A 23,861-nucleotide genomic window follows, 5' to 3' on the forward strand; every position below is an offset into this window, starting at 1 on the left:
ACAACTGGTACCAGCCACTGCAAAAACATGCCAAATTGTAAAGACCATCAATGCCAGGAAGAAACTGCATCAACTAACGAGCAAAATAACCAGCAAACGTCATAATGACAGGATCAAATTCACGCATAACAATATTAACCTTAAATGTAAAGGGGCTAAATGCTCCAATTAAAAGACACAGACTGGCAAATTGGATAAAGAGTCAAGATCCATCAGTGTGCTGTATTGCGGAGACCCATCTCACGTGCAGAGACACACGTAGGCTCAAAACAAAGGGATGGAGGAAGAGCTACCAAGTAAATAGAAAACAAACAAACAAACGAAAAGCAGGAGTTGCAATTTTAGTCTCTGATAAAACAGACTTTAAGCCAACAAAGATCAAAAGAGACAAAGAAGGCCATTACATAATAATAAAGGAATCAATTCAACAAGAAAAGCTAACTATCCTAAATATATATATACACCCAATACAGGAGCACCCAGATTCATAAAGCAAGTCCTTAAAGACTTACAAAGAGACTTAGACTCCCACACAATAATCACAATAATAATGGGAGACTTTAACACCCCACTGTCAACATTAGAAAGATCAATGAAACAGAAGGTTAACAAGGATGTCCAGGACTTGAACTCAGCTCTGCACCAAGCAGACCTAATAGACATCTACAGAACTCTCCACTCCAAATCAACAGAATATACATTCTTCTCAGCACCACATCACACTTATTCCAAAATTGACCACATTGTTGGAAGTAAAGCACTCCTCAGCAAATGTAAAAGAACAGAAATTATAACAAACTGTCTCTCAGACCACAGTGCAATCAAACTAGAACTCAGGACTAAGAAACTTAATCAAAACCTCTCAACTACATGGAAACTGAACAACCTGCTCCTGAATGACTACTGGGTACATAAAGAAATGAAGGCAGAGATAAAGATGTTCTTTGAGAACAAAGACACAACATATCACAATCTCTGGGACACATTTAAAGCAGTGTGTAGAGGGAAATTTATAGCACTGAATGCCCACAAGAGAAAGCAGGAAAGATCTAAAATTGACACCCTAACATCACAATTAAAAGAACTAGAGCAAACACATTCAAAAGCTTGCAGAAGGCAAGAAATAACTAAGATCAGAGCAGAACTGAAGGAGATAGAGACACAAAAAACCCTTCAAAAAAAAATCAGTGAATCCAGGAGCTGGTTTTTAAAAAAGATCAACAAAATTGATAGACCGCTAGCAAGAATAATAAAGAAGAAAAGAGAGAAGAATCAAATAGACGCAATAAAAAATGATAAAGGGGATATCACCACCAACCCCACAGAAATACAAACTACCATCAGACAATACTATAAATACCTCTATGCAAATAAACTAGAAAACCTAGAAGAAATGGATAAATTCCTGGACACATACACCCTCCCAAGACTAAACCACTTGTTTCATTTTTCCTTTTTAATTCTAAATCTGAGAAAAAGTAATGTTCCGCTTTGATTTTCAAATGTCTTCAACATTGAAGTCTGTTAATCAGGCTAAATTCTTATCAGCTCTGGGTCTCAATTGCTGCATCTGTAAGAAGAGAAGTCCTTTCCAGTTCTAAAAGTAGTGACTGTGTGTGGCTTCAGGAATGATAATTACACATTCTAAAATGCATCCTGGATTAATTTCTTAATTCATATCTACCAGAGATGTGCGTACCCAAGGCTTAAAGAACTATGGTTCCGTGACTAACAAGAAGGGATTTACTGAGCCCAACGAGCAATTGAATCTAATTGCCTCTAAGTGTTGTTCAGTAGGGGTAACTTTGGCTATTTTAATGAAATGTGAATTTTTAGAAATTACGGACAACAAAACAAATGTGTGTTCAGAATTCCTGCCTACAGGAGTTCACACTCACTTAAGGAAGGCAAGGCCTGTGCAGTTGAAACAACTAGAGAACAAACAATTCTAAATAAACTAGTGTTGTATACAAATATGATTAAGTGCTAAAGTATGCAGTTCAATTAGATAATACAAGAATTAGAAAAGAAAGGTGATAAGTCTGCCCCCAGACAAAATGGACTCCCTGTGGCTAACTGAGGAGCTCAAAGTTAAAACAGGACTAGGTGTCCATAGCTGGGTGACAGAATGGTCACAAGTTCTGTGCTCTCGGAAAGATGTTATAAACATATCAAAGGACCTCCCTTTCTACAACCAAGCTCAACCAGCTCCTGTTCTGTTGTTGGACTACAAGATAAACTGCTGCAAAAAGCACAGCACCTCCCCACACCTCCCAATGCCGCAAGCCCCAGGACCCATTGGCCATTTGAAAGAAACATCCAACAGGGATTTCTGGTTTGGGGCTTGGAAAGCAACCAGAGATCACCTGCCCTAGCCAACTAAGGCTCAGCTGTATAGGCCAATCAGAACTCAGCTGTGTCAGCCAGTCAAAACCAAACAAGACTCAATCCTTTGTTTGCATAAATGGACCTGATTGGGTACCTGGGTGGGGACTTTTCCTATAAAACCCCAGGCATGCCATCCCTTCATTCTCTGGAATGGACCTTCATTTTACACAGCAGCCTGCGTGTCTGCCTGATTTGCAAATGGTTCACTGGAATAAAGTCTCTTTCCTCCAGGTTCTTTTTTCAGAGAACTTTTGTTCACAAAGGGGACGAAAAGATTAAGTTAAGATGAAAATCAGAAGAAAAAAAAATAGAATCACTGTAATAATAAGGCTATTTCCAAGATTTTTATCTATTCTGGTCTAAGTATGTCTGTTCTTAAAGCACACGAACTGAAAATAATAGGAGCTGGGTTTTGATCCATATATGGATTTTGATCCAATAATGGGTTTTGATCCATTTAAAATACCAGTATTTCAAAGTTTTCTAGTGAAGTTAAATGAATGTCTGCATGTATTTAATTTTTTACAGAACCCCAGTTGAGAATGGCTGCAAGAATTAAGTGTATTTTGAAAATATACCAGAGTAAGCAAAAATTGCAACATATGATGGTTAAAAAAAAAAAAAGCTCAGTAGTATATCATATTAAAGATTTATATATTAAAGATTACAGAATTTAGAAATTATTTATGTGTATGGGACACTGCCTACCGCTTTTTATCATTTTTCCACTGTAGAGTCATCACCATTATTCATTGTGAAGAACAGTATATTTAATATTCATAGGAACATAGTGTAAACATTCTTCTATGTAATATTAAATTCACAACAAATGGAGTATTTCCTGGGTCACATGGGAAAAAAAATAGTAGGATCTTGCTGAGCCTCCCCAGACAGATTCTATCACCAGGCCAGCTCTTTAAGTTCCCAGATGCGGGTGCCTCCCTTCCTTGGCAGAATGCCTGGTGGACTCAGCAGCTGCCTTCTCAGCCCTTATCAGCTGAGGCTCCCTGGGGAGTCAGGCTCCTCCTCTTCCACCCACTATGGGCATGGGGTGCTAACCCGCGGCTTCTCCTGGTAGCTCTGATGCTGCCACTGCAGTGACCCTGGCACCATCTGGTCCCTGGATGTACTTGCTGACACTGGCATCATCAACACCTGCACCTCTGCCCCAAGACAAGGTTGAGAATATTTTTCCCAGACCAGTTTCCTCAGTTGGGGACGTTTATCCTAGGCCTAGATGCCATTCTAGAATCAGGAACATAATCAAATCAAAGATCTTCACTTGAAGAAAGCATAATGTCGATGGCCATGAACTGGCAATTTTTCTTCCTTTCTCTCATCTCCCTACTCCTTTTGCGGGTTGCTCTGCCCAGTCTCATTTCCCCATTCTGGATGGCAGATCCATCTCCTGGAAATAACTTTCAAGATGGAACTGTAATCCAGGTCTTTGGTTGTAATCCAGGTCTTCTGGGAGTTCCATTTGGGATCAAGACTTATATCAAATCCTACATTTGCTTCTGAGGAAAGTTAAACTGTTGATATACTAGAGAATTAAAAAAAAAATACTATGCCATCAGAGATTAAAATCCTAATGGAAAGTAATTCAGGAAAGAAGAAAAATTGATTATGCTAATAAAAAAATATCAAATTTGGCTGAAAATGCAAAATACAACTTAGGTCCTCAGGGGCCGTGGAAGAGAGGGGTAGGATTAATGAGAGAAGGAGTGGGGGGATCCCTGGTTTGTGCGGGGTCTGGTCTTGAGGGGTTGTTCTTGCTGTTCATGGTTGATGTGTGACAACACCTCCATACTCGTGTTGGAATCCTAGGAGTTTCTGGGAATCGGCCCCCACCTCTAAAGACAGGAACTCTCCTATGTTGGAGCTTTTGGGGTTCTGCTGAGAAAGGGGGCGGCTGAGTAGCAAGAACTATGATGATGGATTAGTAACGTCTGCTACAAAAGTGGGAGGGTCGGGGACGGCTCATATGGCACATATTTATCACCTTGCTCCATAATATGCTTTCTGGCTGTATGGTCAGGCTGCTAGGAAATCCTTTCCACTCGGAACTGAGACCGAAAACTGGAAACTAGGCTGTAGGACCACCTGGGTATGTGTGAATTCCAGAGGTTCATGCATTTCCAAACAGGGGTGCCATTTTAGAACTGGGGGATAAGATGATGAGCAACAGAAAAGAAAACGCCGAGCCCCGGGATAGGAGCTCAGAACTCTTTGTATGTTTAGTGCTCCAGATGGTCTAGGGCAGGGGGGCTTCAGAGCCTTGGCAGAGAGACGTGGTCCCGCAGACTTTTATCTGATTTTCTGGAGCGCTGCTGCTCAGCTGCCACCGCAGAAGTGCACACTGCCACCTTATGGACATCTTGAGAAGTTACACTTAAACGTTATTAATTATATTAAATAAAATTCAAATGTAATAGACAAATAATGTCATGGGTAGTTTTCATAAACATTTGCAATGAAAATTCATATGAGGACTTCAGACAGAACATATTCAAATAAAGAGTTGATTTTGATTTCACTGAAGAAATTAAATAGCAGGATCAAGATAAAATTCTCAGCTATTTTAGCATGTTAGGGTTTTTTGGCTACTGAGTTGTAGGAGTTCCTTATATGTTTTGGCTTATCATAAATATGGTTGACAAATATTTTATCTGATTTTAGAAGTTTTTTCACTCTGTTGATTATTTCCTTGGTTGTACAGAAACTTTTAAATTTTATGTAGTCCCACTTGTCTATTTTTAGTTTTGTTGCCTGTGCTTTTGGTGTTGTATTCAAGAAATCACTGCCACGATCATTATCATGAAGCTTTCTCCCTATGATTTCTTCTAGAAGTTTTATAGTTGGGGTATTACATTTATTTATTTATTTATTTAAAGGCAAGGTATTGTTCTGTCACTCAGCTGTAGTACAGTGGCACAATCAAAGCTCACTGCAGCCCCAACCTCCTGGGCTCAAGTGATCCTCCCATCTCAGCCTCCCAAGTAACTGCAGGTAGCTACAAGTGTGCACCACACCAGGCTATTTTTTTTGTGGAGACAGGGTTTCTCTATATTTCCCGCGCTGATCTTGAACTCTTGAACTCAGGTGATCCTTCCACCTCGCCCTCCTAAAGAGCTGGGATTACAGGTGTGAGCCACGAAGCCTGGCCAGGTCTTACATTTAAGTCATTGATCTATTTTGAGTTGATTGTTAAGTGTGGTATAATATACACATGTAAATATCCAGTTTTCCTAACATTTGTTGAAGAAACTACTGTGTATTCTTAGCATCTTTGTCAAAGATCAATTAATCATATGTGTGTGTGTTTATTTCTGCACTCTCTATTCTATTCCATTGATTTATATGTTTGCCTTTAAGCCAATACAATACAGTTTTAATTGCAGTAGCTTCGTAATATATTTTGAAATCAGGAACTATGATGCCTCCAGCTTTCTTTTTTTTCCTAGAGATTGTTTTGGTTCTTCTGGATCTTTTATAGTTTAATATGAATCTTAGGATTGTTTTTATTATGTCTGTAAAAAATGCCATCGGGATTTTGATAGAAATTGTATTTAAACTGTAGATCACTTTGAATAGTATGATTATTTCAGGAATATTAAGTCTTCTAATCCATGAACATGGGATTTTGTGAATATTCTTGCATGGTTTTAGCTTAATTAGAATGTTTGTAATGTTTTGATTTTACATACAATGTTAGCTCTGAGTTTCAGACGGAATTATTTCTCAACTCTTAGTTTGTTCAGAACTTTCTAAAATTATTGTTAATGAAAGTTAATCATTTTTGGCATAGACTTGGTTTTTAACTTTGATTAAGTACAATTATTACTTTTAAAATTTTATGATGACTCTTTGTGTTCTAAGAAATATTTGATTACCATTCCAAGATTATAAAAATATTATTCTGTACTTTTGGAAAACCTTTATAGTTGTAAACTTTTATGTATAAGTCTGCAATCCATCTTGAACTACACTGCATATTTTATGAAGAGAAGGTGAAGGTTCATTATTTTCCATATGGAGTTTAAATTTCTCCAGCATCATTTATTTGAAAGATTTTCCTTTCCCTGTTGAACTATCTTGATGTCTTTGGAAAAAAAATAAATTGATGGTATGTATGGGACTCTTTCTGAACTTTGTATTTTTTTTTCATTGATCTATACATGGCATTACCACACCATTTTAATTGCCGTAGTTTAATAGTAAAGTGCATGTTTTCTACCTTTTTTCTTTCTGACTATTCTGGGTACTTGACATTTCCAAATCAATTTTAGAATCAGATTGTCAAGTGCAACAAAAAATGGTTGGTATTTTTATTATGATTGCATTGAATCTATAGAATAATTTTGGTTAAAAGTGACATCTTGGGCCGGGTGCGGTGGCTCACACCTGTAATCCCAGCACTTTGGAAGGCCAAGGTGGGCAGATCATGAGGTCAGGAGTTCAAGACCAGCCTGGCCAACATAGTGAAACCCCATCTCTGCTAAAAAATACAAAAAAAAAAAAAAAAATAGCCGGGCATGGTGACAGGTGCTTGTAGTCCCAGCTACATGGAAGGCTGAGGCAGGAGAATCGTTTGAACCTGGGAGGTGGAGGTTGCAGTGAGGCAAGATTGCATCGCGCCACTGCATTCCAGCCTGGGCAACACAGCGAGACTCTGTCTCAAAAAAAAAGAAACCAAAAAAGTGACATCTTAGCAATTAGTCTTCTAATTAATGAATATGATACACTTTTTTATTTATTTGTTTCTTTAATTTTTTCAGCAATACTTCGTTGTTTTCAGCAATAAGATAGATTTTTCTTTTTAAATTTATAAAATATTTTGTCTTCTTTGATGGTATTGCAAATTTTAAAGTTAATTTTATTTTCCAAACCTTCGATGCTAGTTTATGGTATACAATTAATTTTATATATTTACCTTGTATTGTGCAACTTTGATTAATCATCTATTAGTTCTAGTAGGTTGATTTTTTCCTCAAGATTCCTTAGGATACAAAATCATGCCTTTGCCTATATATACATATGTTTTTCAATCTTTACACCTATTATTTATATTCCTCTTGTATTGCACTAGCTAGCACTTCAATATAACATTTAATAGAAGTGTGGAAAGTAGACATTCTTGACTTGTTCATGGTCTCACGGGAAAGTGTTTAATAATTGACCATTACATATAATGTTAGCTGAAGGTGTTTTATAGATACCCTATATGAGATTGGAGAAGTCTGCTAAGGGATTGTGTGTGTGCTTATCAAGAATGAATATAAGGCTTATCACATTATTTTCTTCATTTATTTAGATGATGATATAGTTTTTCTCTTGTTTTATGCTAATATGGTGAATAACTGCTTAATTTTCAAGCTTGCATTGATAGATAAACCTCATTTGGTCATGATAGATGATCTTTTTCATGTATTATTAGAATCGATCTGTAAATATGTTACATATACTTACATCTATGTTCATGAGGTATATTGGTCGATAAGGGTTATGCTGGTCTGGAAGCAGACACATGTCAGGGTATATTCCTCTTTCTCTATTTTATAAAATAGTTTATATAGTATTAAATTTTTTTTCTTATTTGGGCATAAAATTTCCTTTATAAAAATATTTTAATTATGAACTCAATGTAAGTAACAGATACATGGTAATTCAGTTCCTTGTGACCCTTTGCTAAATTGTATTTTTCAAGTAATTTTTATTTCATCTAAGTTTTAAAATCTTATGGCATAAAGTTGTTATAATATTCCATCCTTGTAACTTCATTGTTACGAGGTCTTTAGTGATATGCCCTTTTTCATTTACAATACTGAAAATTTGTATATAGCTTATTTTCCTTATGTAGTCTAGCTTTGGGTTTGTCTTTTTTTTTTTTAATCTTTACAAAAAAAACCTTGTATTTTTGTCAACTTCCATTTTTTTATTTTCTATTTAATTAATTTTCTAACTTTTGTTAGTTTCTTCTCTCAATTCACTTTGAAAAATAAGTCATTTATTTCAGCTCATAAGTTGTAATTTCATCCTTATTTTAAACATGTTGTATTCTCTAATATAAGCATTTATAGTTTCCCACTAAGAACTGCATTAGCAACATCCAACAAACTTTGATATGGTATGTTTTAATTATCGTTCCATTTAAAATATTTTCTAGGCCGGGCTTGGTGGCTCATCCCTGTAATTCTAGCACTTTGGGAGGCTGAGGGGGTGGATCGCTTTGAGCTCAGGAGTTTGAGACCAGCCTGGGCACCATGGCAAAATCCTGTCTCTACAAAAAAATACAAAATTAGCTGGGTGTTAATGGCTCATGCCTGTAATTTCAGCTACATGGGAAGCTGAGGCACAAGAATCGCTTGAACCTGGGAGACAGAGGTTGCAGTGAGCAAATATAACACCACTGCACTCCAGCCTAGGCAACAGAATGGGACCCTGTCTCAAAAATAACTAACTAACTAACTAAATAAATAAATAAATAAATAAAATACGTTCTAATTTCCCTTTTTATTTCTTGTTTAACTCATGGATTATTTGGTAGTATATTGTTAACTTTCAGGTATTTCAGACTTTACTATTATGGAATTGTTTTTAATTTGTAACTTATTTCTATTGTGACCAGAGACAATATAGTGAAAGATGTAAATATTTGAAGCTTATTGTGATTTTATTGTCTGGCTTATGATTTATTAAAGTAAATATTCAATGTGCATTTCAAAAGAAAGTATATTCTGCAGTTACTCAGTAAGTGTCAATTAGGTCCAGATGATTGACAGGTTGTTCAGATCTTCAATAATGTTACTGATTTTATATACTTATATCAATTATTGAGATGTAATGAGTTATCTATTTTTCATTTAATTTAGGAAATTCTTGTTTCATATAGTTTTGAATCTCTGTTCTTAAATATACACACATTTAAAATACTTATGTCTCCCTAATGAACCTTTTCATCATTAGGAAATATTTATTATCTGTGAAAATATTCCTTGTACTGAAATCTACTTTGTCTGATATTAACATGGTCATGTCAGCATTCTTACTTTTTACATTATATTTTTTCCATTTTTGACTTTCAACTCATATATATCTTTAGTTGAAAAAGCATGTCCTTTTGCCAGATGCTATATATCATGGGTATTCTAATTTTGCATTTTGAGTATAGAAATGTATGTCAATTGCCTACTAGAATAATAAAATAGAAATGTTTAAAACAACACAACAGAACTCAGAATTGTTACAAAGCTGACTTCATTACCTACAATGTCCAGTTTTATTACTAAAATTTACTAGATATATAAAGAGATGGAAAAGTATGACCTACGCTCAAAAAAGGGCAGTCATTAGAAATTGACCGAATGGGCCCAAATGTTATAATTAGTAGACACAGATTTCAAAGCGGTTGTTAAAAATATGTTGAATAAATTCAAAAAAATTCAAGAATTAAATAAAAAAATACGTTAATTAACAGACTAGACAGAAAATCTCAATAGAGAAATGCAAACTATGAGAAATGTAAATTCTAAAGGTGGAAAGTACAGTAACTGAAATAAAAAAGATTCACTAGATGAGCTCAACAAATAATAAATGACAAAAAATATATAAACTTGAAAATAAATCAAAATATGTTATCTGCACCCAAAGAATGAATTAAAAGAACAAAACTAAGCAGAGTTACAGAGAACTGTGGGGCAACATCACACTGTCACATACATGCAATTGGAATATGAGATTGAGAATAAAGAAGGCAAGAAAATATTACAAGGAATATGATCTAAAACTTTTGAAGTTTGATGGAAAATATTAACATAGGAGTCTGCAAAACTCACAAAACACATGCAGAATAAATGCAACGAAAACCACCACTAGGCATATCATAGTCATTCTGTTGAAAGCCAAATTAAGGAGAAAATCTTGATAGGCAGAGAATAATGACATATTGCATACAGGAGAACAATGATAATGTTAAAGACTGATGTCTCATCAGAAACCACGGAAGTCATCAACTTCAGAAAGATATATTCAAAGTGCTGAAGAGAGGGAATAAAAAACATGTCAAGCAAGAATTCTGTATCCATAAAACTTTTTTAAAAACGAAGGAAAAATTAATACATTTTCAGATAAACAGAACTGAGAGCATTTGTCACTAGAAGACTTGCATTACAAGTAATCCTATAGTGTTCTCCAGGCTGAAGAGAGATGAAACCAGATGGCAATTCTGATACATAGAAGAAATGAAGAGAACCAAAAATGATGGTAAGTATGTGAGTTAGCAAGTTAACAGAAGAACTCCTGTCTCTCTCTCTCCATCTCTCTCTCTCTCTCTCTCTCTGTCTCCCCTCACCACATATGTTGTATATCTGTTATTTTCAAAAAATCATGACATTTTAAAACAAAAATTATAGCACTTTCTTGATGAGTTTACAAGATATATAAATATAATGCCTAAGATGATAATAACATTAAGGATGGGGGAGAGATGACTAGAAATATACTGTTGCAAGTTTTCTATATTTTACCTAAAAAAAATACTAATTCCAAGTAGGTACAGATAAGTTATAGGTGTATATTTTACATTCTAAAGCAATGAGTTAAAAATAATTTCAAAACATGTAGTTAGAAAACTAAAAAAGGCATTAAAGTGGAATGCTTAAAAATATTCAGTTAAAACAAGGCATCTAAGGAACAAAAGACAAAAACAGATAAGACAAATAGAAAAATGGGAGACCTCAGTACAACCATATCAATAATTACATTAAATGTATATGGACTAGATACTCCAATAAAAAGGCAACAATCAAGATTTTTCAAATTGTGTAAAAAAGTAAGAACCATCAGTATGCCATCCACAAAATAATGCACTTTAAATATAAAAACACAAATAAATTGAAAGTAAAAGGATGGAAAATGGTAAACATAATAAAGTGGAGTAGCTATACTAATATCAGCCAACATGAAATTTAAGACAAAGATACTAACTAGAGACAGAGGGACATTTTGTAATGATAAAGAGACAGTTCAAAAGAAAACAACTGCAAACATATGAGCCTAATAAATGAACTTCAAAATATATACAGGAAATTGACAGAACTAAAAGAAGTCATGCACAATTCCCACAATCATAGCTGGAGACTCTATCAGACTTTTTTTTGCCATTTAGATTTTCCAAATTTTAATATTCTTAATATTAGGTTTTATAAAGGAATAAAACATTACAAATACAGCTGAAGTCCCACCTTTCTATCACATTCTCCTCCCTGTTTTCTTGGGCAGAGGTAAGCTAATAATAATTCAGGATGTAAATCTCTGGAGTGTGTGTTCTTGGAGTGCAGCATGGTATCTTATTAATCTTGAATTTTTAGCTAATAGCAGTGCCTGACACTAGAAGAGATAAATAAGTATTCAAACAATTAAATAATAAATGAATGAAAGGGATTGTTTTCATAATAATAATAATTTTTATCCTTTGCCATATCTAATAGGGTCTCTGTAAATGTTTGATTGTTTGATGAGATTGGGAATTAATAAAACAGTTTTGATCTCTTACTGAGAATAATTTGCTCCTAGTTTTTTTTTTTTTTTAATACTTTAAGTTACATGTGCACAATGTGCAGGTTTGTTACATCGTTATACATGTGCCAAGTTGGTGTGCTGCGCCCATTAACTTGTCATTTAGGTATTTCTCCTAATGCTATCCCTCCTCCCTCCCCCGACCCCACGACAGGCCCTGGTGTGTAATGTTTCCCACCTTGTGTCCAAGTGTTCTCATTGTTCAATTCCCACCTGTGAGTGAGAACATGCGGTGTGTGGTTTTCTGTTCTTGTGATAGTTTGCTCAGAATAATGGTTTTCAGCTTCATCCATGTCCTTGCAAAGGACATGAACTCATCCTTTTTTATGGCTGCATAGTATTCCATGGTGTATATGTGCCACATTTTCTTAATCCAGTCTATCATTGATTTACATTTGGGCTGGTTCCAAGTCTTTGCTATTGTGAATAGTGCTGCAATAAACACATGTGTACATGTATCTTTATAGCAGCATGATTTACAATCCTTTGGGTATATACCCAGTAATGGGATGCCTGGGTCAAATGGTATTTCTAGTTGTAGACCCTTGAGGATTCGCCACACTGTCTTCCACAATGGTTGAACTAATTTACACTCCCACCAGCAGTGTAAAAGCGTTGCTATTTCTCCACATCCTCTCCAGCATCTGTTGTTTCCTGACTTTTTAATGATTGCCATTCTAACTGGCGTGAGATGGTATCTTATTGTGGTCTGTCAGATTTTTTAAGTAATTGTTAGAACAACTACACCAAAAAAAGTCTGTAAGAATCTGAACGACAATGTCAGTGGCTTTAACTCAAATGAGATTTGTAGAACACTGCCTCCAACGACTCCATGATACACATTATTTTCTTTTTTTTTTTTTCTTTTTTTGAGATGGCGTTTTGCTCTGTCGCCAGGCTGGAGTGCAGTGGCACGATCTCAGCTCACTGCACCCTCAACCTCCCCAGTTCAAGCAATTCTCCTGCCTCAACCTCCCAAGTAGCTGGGATTACAGGCACGCACCACCATGCCCAGCTAATTTTTGTATTTTTAATAGAGACAGGGTTTCACCATGTTCACCAGGATGGTCTGTGTCTCTTGACCTCGTGATCTGCCCGCCTTGGCCTCCCAAAGTGCTGGGATTACAGGCGTGCGCCACAGCACCCAGCCTATTTTCAAGTGCATATGTAAGGCTTAACAGGGTAGACTATAAACTGGGCCATTAAACAAATCGTAGTAGATTTCGAAAGACTGAAATCTTACAGAATATGTTCTCTGACCACAACAGAATTAAATTGGAAATCAGCAATGATAAAATACCTAGAAAAGTCCTATCTGGAAATCAACCAACTCATATGTAAATAACCAACCCACAGGTAAAAGAAAAAAAAAAAAACACAAAGTAAATTAGAAAATATTTATAAATGAATGGTGATTTTTAAAACACAATGTGTCGAAATTTATAGGATGCGATTAATACGGCAGTTCTTCAAACTTTATACCTTAAACATTTTATACAGGTAAAGAACCCTTTAATTTTGAAAATTATGTTAACTAATTTTTATTACTTTGTTCATAAGCCTCATGTTGTTTTTGTTTTTGTTGCTATTATTAACTATTTCATTGAAATATATATCTTCACTCATATAAATATCTGTCATATGCCTAATAGCAAGGTGCCAGGTTTTCTTGGTTTTACTCACCTACACATAGTTGTTGATTGAATGCACTTTGAAAACTAGGTCTAATGAAATGGCAGACATCTGGTGCTGCTCTTCTTGTCAGAAGTCAGATAGTCTCCTCTTCCCATTGTTTGCTTCTCTAATATTCTGAATTCATATACTGTACTCATCCTACATTTCCACTCCTTCTTTTCCTATCTCTGTCCCAATGTAAGACGTCATTTAAAATTATTATCCAGCAGAGTCTTGGAGCCACCTTATACTAGTTAATGAGAACAAATTGTTAGGTTTCAGGAATTCTGTGAGATGATCGTTAATCACAGCCATTACAAAAAATATATAAAGTAACAAATTATTTATATTTAAAACATAAGTATTAAATTTCTCAAATTTCTCATCACTTCCTTATCACTTTATCACATTTTACTATTTTCTGTGCTCTTAAAATTACTTGTATATATTGTATCTTTAGGTAAAAACACCAACCATGTAATGAAGTGTTAGTGCATATCTTTTGTGTCCCATGGCATCATGCTAGTAACTTGAAACTGAACATGGTGGGAATATTTACACCATGGAAATCTGCAAATGCCACAAATTAGCACTTTATTGATTTGTTGATTGTTAATGCAGATTAAATGTTAAAGTATGTTGCATCTGTAGTTGTTATATTCTAAAAAGCACCCAATATTTGAGAAATAATCTTCCAGTATTTGCAAACCATTACCATATTCAGCAAGAAGTCATTTATTTCATTGATGAATGGGTGAAATTCTAACATATCTTCATTGTTTCACTTCGTCGAACTCATTAATGTATGTTGAAATGTTGACCAACATTCTTACTGGAACTACACACATTCATTGATGACATGACTAATTTCTTTGCTGAATCATATAGTAAACAAGTATTTATTCATCTTCTGAACAAATTGCAACCATGAATTGGCTATGGAAACACAAGTTTGGTGAAAATTAAAGAAAAACACTTTTGTAAAAATCAATTGACTATATGGGATTTGCAATAAATAGTACTGTATATTTTATAATATATATTAAAAATGTGAAACATCATTTTAACAATTAAATTTGTAATACTTCGTTGTATACATTTTTTTCCAAGAGAACTGGTTATTAACATTTACCAGCATATTACTGATTATGACTCTCAGGATATCACAAGTTAATTCTTCCATTTTCTCACCCTTGCTTTTCTTATTTAGAAAGAATTGTGATCTTCCATAAATACAGCAAATAAGGTAGTAAAAGGTAGAAAATAGTACATAAATTGCATTACGAATCAGTGCCTGGACTGCAGAGGGATGACTACTGTTTTGGTTTATTGCAACTCTCTGAGTCTCTGGGACAGAAAGCAGACAGGGAGGTCCAAAACCTCTTTCTGATTAGTTTCAGGCTGGCAGATTTGCTTGGATATAGAAACTGCACAAAATTTTTATTTCATTCCAAACCCATCAATCTTGCAGTTCCCGATAGGTTGCAGTTGTAATAGGTTCACTCATTCTGTTTTATTATTATGAGTTTTTATTATTCTCAGTGCCTTAATTTCATATACAATGGGAAAAGAGAATATCTAATTTAGTATTATTTTGCAGGTGACTTTTAAAATTGGAATTCAGAATCTGCCATTTTGATCTAGTGGAGATAGGAGAAATTTTTAGCAAAGACTTGGAATCAACCCAAATGTCCATCAGTGACAGACTGGATTAAGAAAATGTGGCACATATACACCATGGAATACTATGCAGCCATAAAAAAGGATGAGTTTGTGTCCTTTGTAGGGACATGGATGCAACTGGAAACCATCATTCTTAGCAAACTATCACAAGAACAGAAAACCAAACACCGCATGTTCTCACTCATAGGTGGGAACTGAACAATGAGATCACCTGGACTCGGGAAGGGGGACATCACAGACCGGGGCCTATCATGGGGAGGAGGGAGGGGGGAGGGATTGCATTGGGAGTTATACCTGATGTAAATGACGAGTTGATGGGTGCTGATGAGTTGATGGGTGCAGCACACCAACATGGCACAAGTATACATATGTAACAAACCTGCACGTTACGCACATGTACCCTAGAACTTAAAGTATAATAATAATAAAATAAAAATAAAATAAAATAAAGTTATATAAAGTTCTCCTGGATAGATGACTAGCTTACTTCTATCTCTAGCTGAAGTGATAAAATTAAAGGAAGTCCCTATACCATTTATTTTCTTTGTAGTCTACTTAATTACCTGGATCACATTTCTTCTTTTTTTAAGCATTGTGTCTTTATTTTATTAAACTTAAAAAAAATTTCAACTTTTATTTTAGAAATAAGGAGTACATGTGCAGATTTATTGCATGGGAATATTGCATGATGCCGAGGTTTGGGGTACAAATCCCATCACTCAGGTAATGAGCATAGTACCTGATAAGTAGTTTTTCAACCCACATCTCCCTCCTTGTTTCCCTTTTATAGTAATCTGCAGTATCTATTGTTTCAATATTTATGTCCATGTGTGCTCAGTGTTTAGCTTCCACTTACAAGTGACAACATGCAGTATTTGGTTTTCTGTTCCCACATTCATTCATTTAGGATTATAACCTCCAATTGCATCCATGTTGCTGCAAAGGACATGATTTCATTCTTTTTAATGGCTGTGTCATATTCCATGGTGTATATGTTTATATACACATTTTCTTTATCCAGTGTACCATTGATGAGCACCTGGGTTAATTCCATGTCTTTATATTGTGAATAGCTCAGTGATGAACATATGAATGCATAGTCTTTTTGGTAGAATAATTTATTTTCCTTTGGGTGTATATCCAATAAGATTGCTGGGTCAAATTGTAGCTCTCTGTTTTAAGTTCTTTGAGAAATCACCAGGCAGATTTCTTGAATTCAAAAATTAAGAATTTTATTTATCCTCATTAAAGAGTACATAAATGGCCGGGCGCGGTGGCTCAAGCCTGTAATCTCAGCACTTTGGGAGGCCAAGACGGGCAGATCATGAGGTCAGGAGATCGAGACCATCCTGGCTAACACGGTGAAACCCCGTCTCTACTAAAAAAATACAAAAAACTAGCCGGGCGAGGTGGCAGGCGCCTGTAGTCCCAGCTACTCGGGAGGCTGAGGCAGGAGAATGGCGTAAACCCGGGAGGCGGAGCTTGCAGTGAGCTGAGATCCGGCCACTGTACTCCAGCCTGGGCGACAGAGCGAGACTCCGTCTCAAAAAAAAAAAAAAAAAAAAAAGAGTACATAAATGTGTCAAGAATATCTGCTACTTCCAAATGCACTAGCTTGCTACCTAATTTTAAAGTATTTATGTATAAATGGTGATGCTAGGTGCCAGAGAGGATTTCGAGAGGAAGAGAGAAAAGTGAAAACAATTCTACAATCCAGTTCTTCTTTTCTGGGTCTTCATATATATTTAGAAGTCATGAGAACACACAAATGAAATAATTAGGCACTAATAAACTTGTGCCCCAAGGAAGCAAATTAAGCATTATACATAGTGCTGTGTGAGGGTAAGAAAAGGCAAGTCAATGTAGGAGAGTACCTTTAATGAATATTGAAAGATAAAGTCAAATATATGCAAGGAGCAAAACAAACTATTAGGTCCCTTCAGAAGTAACATGTCTCATAGGCTTTTTGGCATTTATAGCTTATACTCTCCTATAATAAAATATACATTGTCTTGTAACCAACATTTTCAGAGAATTTGCCCTTAAAGTCAATTCTGGGCAGACCCAAGTCAAAAGCTCTTCAGATTTCTGTTTTAAAACTTCAACATTCAAATTTTTTGCAATTAGTAGTAATGATGTAGGAAAAAAAAACTTAATTACACCTTCCTTCCATGTATTGGCCACTGGTAAATGTTTGTTCTAATTTGAGAATACATTGAAACTTCTTCTTGCATCAAAGTGTTATATGAAGAACTAGCCTGAAATATTTGCATAACATTTCTCCATGTGAACTATTATGTTGAATCAAAGAAGAATCAAAAGTCAATTTGCTAGCAGTCTGACTCTGGTGAAATAGCAATTATAGGAAATACATAAAACTTATTTGAAAATAGCAGATGGTTTTAGATCCTTGAGGAATCACCACACTGTCTTCCACAATGGTTGAAATAATTACACTCCCATCAACACTGTAAAAGTGTTCCTATTTCTCCACATCCTCTGCAGCACCTGTTTCCTGATTTTTTAATGATTGCCATTCTAACTGGTGTGAGATGGTATCTCATTGTGGTTTCGATTTGCATTTCTCTAATGATCAATGTTGAAAAGCTTTTGTTTATATGTTTGTTGGCCTCACAAATGTCTTCTTTTGAGAAGTGTCTGCTCCTATCCTTTGCCCACTTTTTTATGGGGTTATTTGTTTTTTTCTTGTAAATTTGTTTAAGTTCCTTGTAGATTCTGGATATTAGCCCTTTGTGAGATAGATAGATTGCAAAATTTTTCCCCCATTCTGTAGGTTGCTTGTTCACTTTGATGGTAGTTTATTTTGCTGTGTAGAAGCTCTTTAGTTTAATTAGATCACATTTGTCAATTTTGGCTTTTGTTACCATTTGGCCCAGCAATCCTAGTACTGGGTGTATACCCAAAGGATTATAAATCATTCTATTATAAAGACACATGCACATGTATGTTTATTGCGGCACTATTCACAATAGCAAAGACTTGGAACCAACTCAAATGCCCATCAATGATAGACTGGATGAAGAAAACATGGCACATATACACCATGGAATACTATGCAGCCATAAAAAATGATGAACTCATGTCCTTTGCAGGGACATGGATGAAGCTGGAAACCATCATTCTCAGCAAACTAACACAAGAACAGAAAACCAAACACCGCATGTTCTCACTCATAAGTGGGAGTTGAACAATGAGAATACATGGACCAGGCAGGGGAACGTCACACACTGGGGCCTGTCAGGGGGTGGGGGCTTAGGGGAGAGATAGCATTAGGGGAAATGCCTAATGTAGATGACAGGTTGATGGCTGCAGCAAGCCACCATGGCATGTGTATATCTATGTAACAAACCTGCACTTTCTGCACATGTATCACAGAACTTAAAGTATAATAAAAAAAAAAAAAAGAAAGAAAGAAAATTGCAGATGGTGAAGTGAAGGAGTACTACATGTCCTGTCTTGATAGGATATGATCCTGGTCAAAGATCCTTCTACAGGTAGCCCTCTCATCTATTTTTTGTAGATCCACTCCAGGGATGAGGATCCCTACAAAGGTTCATTGTGTCCCTCTACTCTGTGGTTGCTTTCTGTATCTCAGCCTGTGGATTAATCAGAAACTGTTGTTAAAAATTATTTCCAGATGCTGCACGTGGGAGGAAGGAAAGTGAAGAGAAAAAAAAAGAGACAAAGAAAGAAAGAGAAAGAAAAAAGAAGAAAGAGAGAGAGAAAGAAAGAAAGAGAAAGAAAGAAAGAAAAGAAAGAAAAAGAAAGAAAGAAAGAGAAAGAAAGAAAGAAAGAAAGAAAGAAAGAAAGAAAGAAAGAAAGAGAAAGAACGAACGAACGAACGAACGAACCAGGGTAAATGAAGACAAAGTTAAAAAGAAAGAAAAGGCTGTTGCTGGCAGACAGCCTTCTGCTCCAATTTGAGGAGTATGCATTTTATGCTGTAAAGTGTGGCCAGTCATGGGAGGATTCAAAGCCAAGGAGAGATATGATCAAATCTGCACTTGGGAAAGCGCACCTTGGTGCACATCTGGGAGATAGGGGAATGGGAGGATGGGAGGATGGGGGATGCGAGTTTGGGGATGAGGCAGCTGAAGAACAGAGAGAGTCTTGTGATAGTGGAATCAGGACTTCTTTGTTCCTTCATTGTGTGGGCAGAAGAGGTGGAGGATTTTAGGCGCCCCCTGGTCTTGTCCCTGCTGCCCAAGTATAGCTGCTGGCTGGAGTAGGGTCCTCGAGACGCCGCTCAAGCCTCATGGGCAGATGGGTTGGACAAAACGTTGCCCCCGTTCTTCTTCCCAGACAGGGAGGGAATCCCCCTTCTTCCTTTTGGTGAATCAGCTGGAGAAGAAAACCGAGCAAGAGGTCGGCCAGCCTCAGCCTCGGGCCCTAGCAGGGCCTTAGGTACTGGAATGGAACTTCACCGAGGTCACCGCTCAAACGGCCACAACGAGCGAGCTGATTTAGATCCTCTGGGCCTGTTCCTTCCTTTTCTTTAAACGTCCCAGTCTAACTTAGAGGAGGGCCTGTTTTGTGTAAGGCTTGCCGGAGCAACCAGAACCTTTCCTGGGACACGGGCTTGCATGTGGCCTTTCCTTTCTTGTATGCTAGTGTCCAGTATCGCCCACACGCTGACGGACTCCTGTTCTACACCGCCCCGATACCACTGAATAGGGAGTTTGGGAAGTTTATGTTGTTCCCCAGAAAACACTAGTGGCCTTGTTCTCAGGGTTAAATATCCTTAGAGCAGCCAGATCTGAAGAGGGACCCCAGAAGGATCCACGGGCATGTTCACAGACAATATGTTTGCAATTGATAATATAGGAAACACTTTCTAATATTTCAGGAAAACAAAACTTAAAAAAAAAAAAAAAAAAAAAACAGACAACGTGTAACTCCTAACATTCTTACCTTGCTACAGGACTGTTGGGAGGATAAGATAGCGTGGCCGCTATAAGCATTTAGCATAGAGCCTAGCATACAAGAGTCCTTCCATGACATTTGCTTCTCTCTCCCCAGCAAAGATGAGACTGCATAATCCAATATACAGTGGGGAAAAATTTCACTACTATATTAAGATGTTATTTGCAGTTAGGAATAATTAATACTGTAATCCCAGCAGTCTGGGAGGCCGAGGTGGGAAGATCACAAGGTCAGGAGATTGAGACTCTCCTGGTTAACACGGTGAAACTCTGTCTCTACTAAAAATACAAAAAGTTAGCCGGGCATGATGGCGGGCACCTGTAGTCACAGGTAATCTGGAGGCTGAGGCAGGAGAATCGCTTGAACCCAGGAGACGGAGATTGCAGTGAGCTGAGATTGTGCCACTGCACTCCAGTCTGGGCAACAGAGTGAGACTGTGTCTCAAAAAGAAAAAAAAAAAAAGAATAAGACCTAGTATTTGCTAGCACAAACAGGTGATTGCAGTCAAAAAAATCTAGATTGTACATTTTAAAATAATTAAAAGAGTGTGATTGGATTGTTTGTAACACAAAGGATAAATGCTTGAGGAGATGGTTACCCCATTTACCCTGATGTGATTATTATGCATTGCATACCTGTACCAAAATATCTCAGATTTAAATACACAAATATTTAAGTACGTAAATACAGAGATACATAAATATATACACTTACTATGTACCCACAAAAGTTAAAAATAAAAATTGTTTTAAAAGATGTTATTCGCATGCATTAAGAAGATATTATTTAAATTTCTGACTTAAAATTTTTTCTTTCTTTTTCCTATGATAGTAGATAAATGGCAAGCAAAAAACGAGAAGTCCAGTTACAGGTGGGTCTGACATATCAACAATTCTTTATCTGGTGCACTGGTGCTTGAATACCCTTTACAGTGCCTTCCTCTTTGCAGGCAGTCATCAATAATCAAAGCCTGTGGGATGAGATGTTGCAGAACAAAGGCTTAACAGGTATAAGGGCTCCCCGGTTGTCTGGCCACCTGGGGTTTGACCTAGGGCACCTCCTGGCACCCTGCCCCTCTAGAGTGCCACTCCCCACTTTGATCAAGAAATCCTGCAGTGCCTTTGCCCTGGCCGTGGCTCCAAATTGGGATAACTGCTATCCTAGATTGGTAGACTAGTTATTTCATAAATATCATCATCTTCTAGTGATTGATGTTTACCAAGCCTGGTGTGGACCTTGCAAAGCAATGCAACCTTTATTCAGAAAATTGAAAAACGAGCTGAACGAAGATGAAATTCTACATTTTGCTGTCGTAAGAATTTTGTTTTAATTAAACCACTATTTTCACGTTATATTAAGTGTTTAAGTATCCTCTAATACTTTTAAGTATTGTCTTAATTTAAACAACTTGTCATTTCTTCAAAATAGTCTTTACTTGGCAGTTTTACTATATATTTAATTCTACTAGATCTGAGAATGAACATGATTTTTATCCCATTCTTATAACATTGAGGCTATTTACCATGACTGTGAAAGTTAGAAAAGGGTAATAATGGATATGTCTATTGTTCTGTTTCCTTTCACCTGACCACATGTTCAGTGTGTGTCCTTTAGAATAAGGGCTGCAAAAGCTGTTTACTGGGTATCACTGAGTAATGCTCTGGCATTAACTCAGTTACCATATTTTCCAGCGGCAATGATATTCTTCCTCATTTATTTGCTACCTACTTGCAATAAGGGATTGAAATATTATAGCCAAACACATTTTACTTAATCGTACCGTTTATTCAATGTATTCACATAAAATGATCAACTAATTAGGATTTTGTGGTCCAACGTGGTAGCTACTAGGCATAAGTGACTATGGAGCTCTTGAAATGTAGCTGGTCCAACTGAGAAACTGAATTTTTAATTTTAATGATTTAAATCTGAATTTTAAAACTGACACTCAATTGAGTTATTGTAAAACCTTTAAAATCTGTGATAACTTGAGTATGTGGATCTACTATTTAACTGTAAATTTTATTAAAGCTAATTAAGGATTAATTATTTCTGATTAACATTTAGCATATGAATTAAGATGTGTTCTTAAGTGTAAGAGACTCATTAAATTTTAAAGATTTAAGATGGAAAAAGAAAGTGAAATATGCCATTAATAATTTTATACATTGATTACATGTTGAAATGATAATCTTTTGGATGTATCGGGTTAAGTAAAATTTATTATCACATTATTTCCACCTTTTTTTGTTTTTAAATGTGGCTACTAGAGAATTTATATGTGTGGCTTACATAATATATTTATATTATATAGAAAAGCACCCAAACCAACTAGGCTTAAGATACAGGAGCAGGTAACAGATGATAACAGATCTTTACTCCTTATCTCTGAAATACGTAGTCCCTAATGCAGACATGCAACCACAACCCACTCATGTTCTCCCAGTTACAGGTCTTTCATGGCCCCGCTTTCAACCCAAACATTGGAATGGGTTTGCCTACTGACCTTGTATTTCACTATCCATCCCCTTCTTTAAATGCATTTTCCATAGGACTTATTTTCCTTAGTTCAAGATAATGAATAAACAGTTTAAAACCTAGACACTCACCTCTTACTATTTTTCTATTCAAGAAAGTAAGTGGCTGTCTACAGTAGTTAAATCCTGTTGTTCTGGTGAAGGAATTGACTTTTTTTTTTTTTTTTTGTCTTCTGAAATAAGGACTTTGTAAGGTTTTTGTTCCTTTAATTAAAAAAAGAAAAAGTCTTTACATAGATGTTATTTTTAGAGCAGTTTTAGGCTCATAGCAAAATTTACCAGAAAGTAAAGAGTTCTCATATATCCCCTATCCCCACACTCTCATAGCCTTTTTCACCATCAATCCCGTATCAGAGTGGTACATTGTTACAACGGATGAGCCTACACTGGCACATCATTATTTACCAAAATCCATAGTCTACATTAAAGTTCATTTTTGGTGTTGTATAGTTTAGGGACTTTAACAAATGTATAATGACATGTACTTATTATATTATGGCATCATATAGCATAGTTTCATTCCCTGCAAAATCCTCTGTAATCTGTTCATCTCTCCCTATCCCATAACCTCTGGCAATCACCAATCTTTTGACTACCTCCATAGTTTTGCCTTTTCCAGAATGTCATATAGTTAGAATCACATAGTGTAGAGGCTTTTCAGATTGGCTTCTTTTACTTAGTGATATGCTCCATGTATTTTAATGATTTGACAGCTCATTTCTTTTTAGCGTCAAATAGTACTTCATTATCTGGATGTGCCAGGGTTTACTTATCCATTCACCTGCTGAAGAATATCTTGGTTGCTTCCAACTTTCAGCAGTTAGGAAAAGGCTGCTATAAACAGCCATGCTTAGGTTTTTGCATGAACATACATTTTCAACTCATTTGGGTAAATACCCAGGAGCAAGATTGCTGGATCATGTGGTAATGATATGTTTTATTTTGTAAGAAACCACCAAATCTTCTTCCTAAGCAGCTGTACCATTTTGCATTCTTACCAACAATGAATGAGAGTTCCTGTTGCTCCACATCCTCACCAGCAGCCATTCTCTGGATTTT

General features: G+C 36.1%; 1 protein-coding gene across 7 annotated transcripts in view; it reads left to right on the top strand.

The window, feature by feature from the left end:
* Positions 1-19,165: 19,165 nt before the first annotated feature.
* The window catches only part of NME8 (NME/NM23 family member 8), a 55,823-nt gene continuing 51,127 nt past the window's right edge, over positions 19,166-23,861 (top strand). The window contains exons 1-4 of one of the 7 annotated variants that reach the window (XM_017956770.3): positions 19,166-19,197; positions 21,097-21,136; positions 21,215-21,272; positions 21,471-21,577. In XM_017956770.3, the coding sequence (XP_017812259.2) occupies positions 21,104-21,136; positions 21,215-21,272; positions 21,471-21,577 (198 nt within the window). In that variant the 5' untranslated portion in view covers positions 19,166-19,197; positions 21,097-21,103. Of the gene's footprint in view, positions 19,198-19,239; positions 19,270-19,318; positions 19,945-21,096; positions 21,137-21,214; positions 21,273-21,470; positions 21,578-23,861 lie in introns of those variants that run through there. The other 6 variants (XM_009203082.3, XM_009203085.3, XM_009203084.3 and 3 more) reach the window with 6 other exon arrangements.

Source organism: Papio anubis, chromosome 4 (assembly GCF_008728515.1).
Source record: "Papio anubis isolate 15944 chromosome 4, Panubis1.0, whole genome shotgun sequence".
NCBI lineage: Eukaryota > Metazoa > Chordata > Mammalia > Primates > Cercopithecidae > Papio > Papio anubis.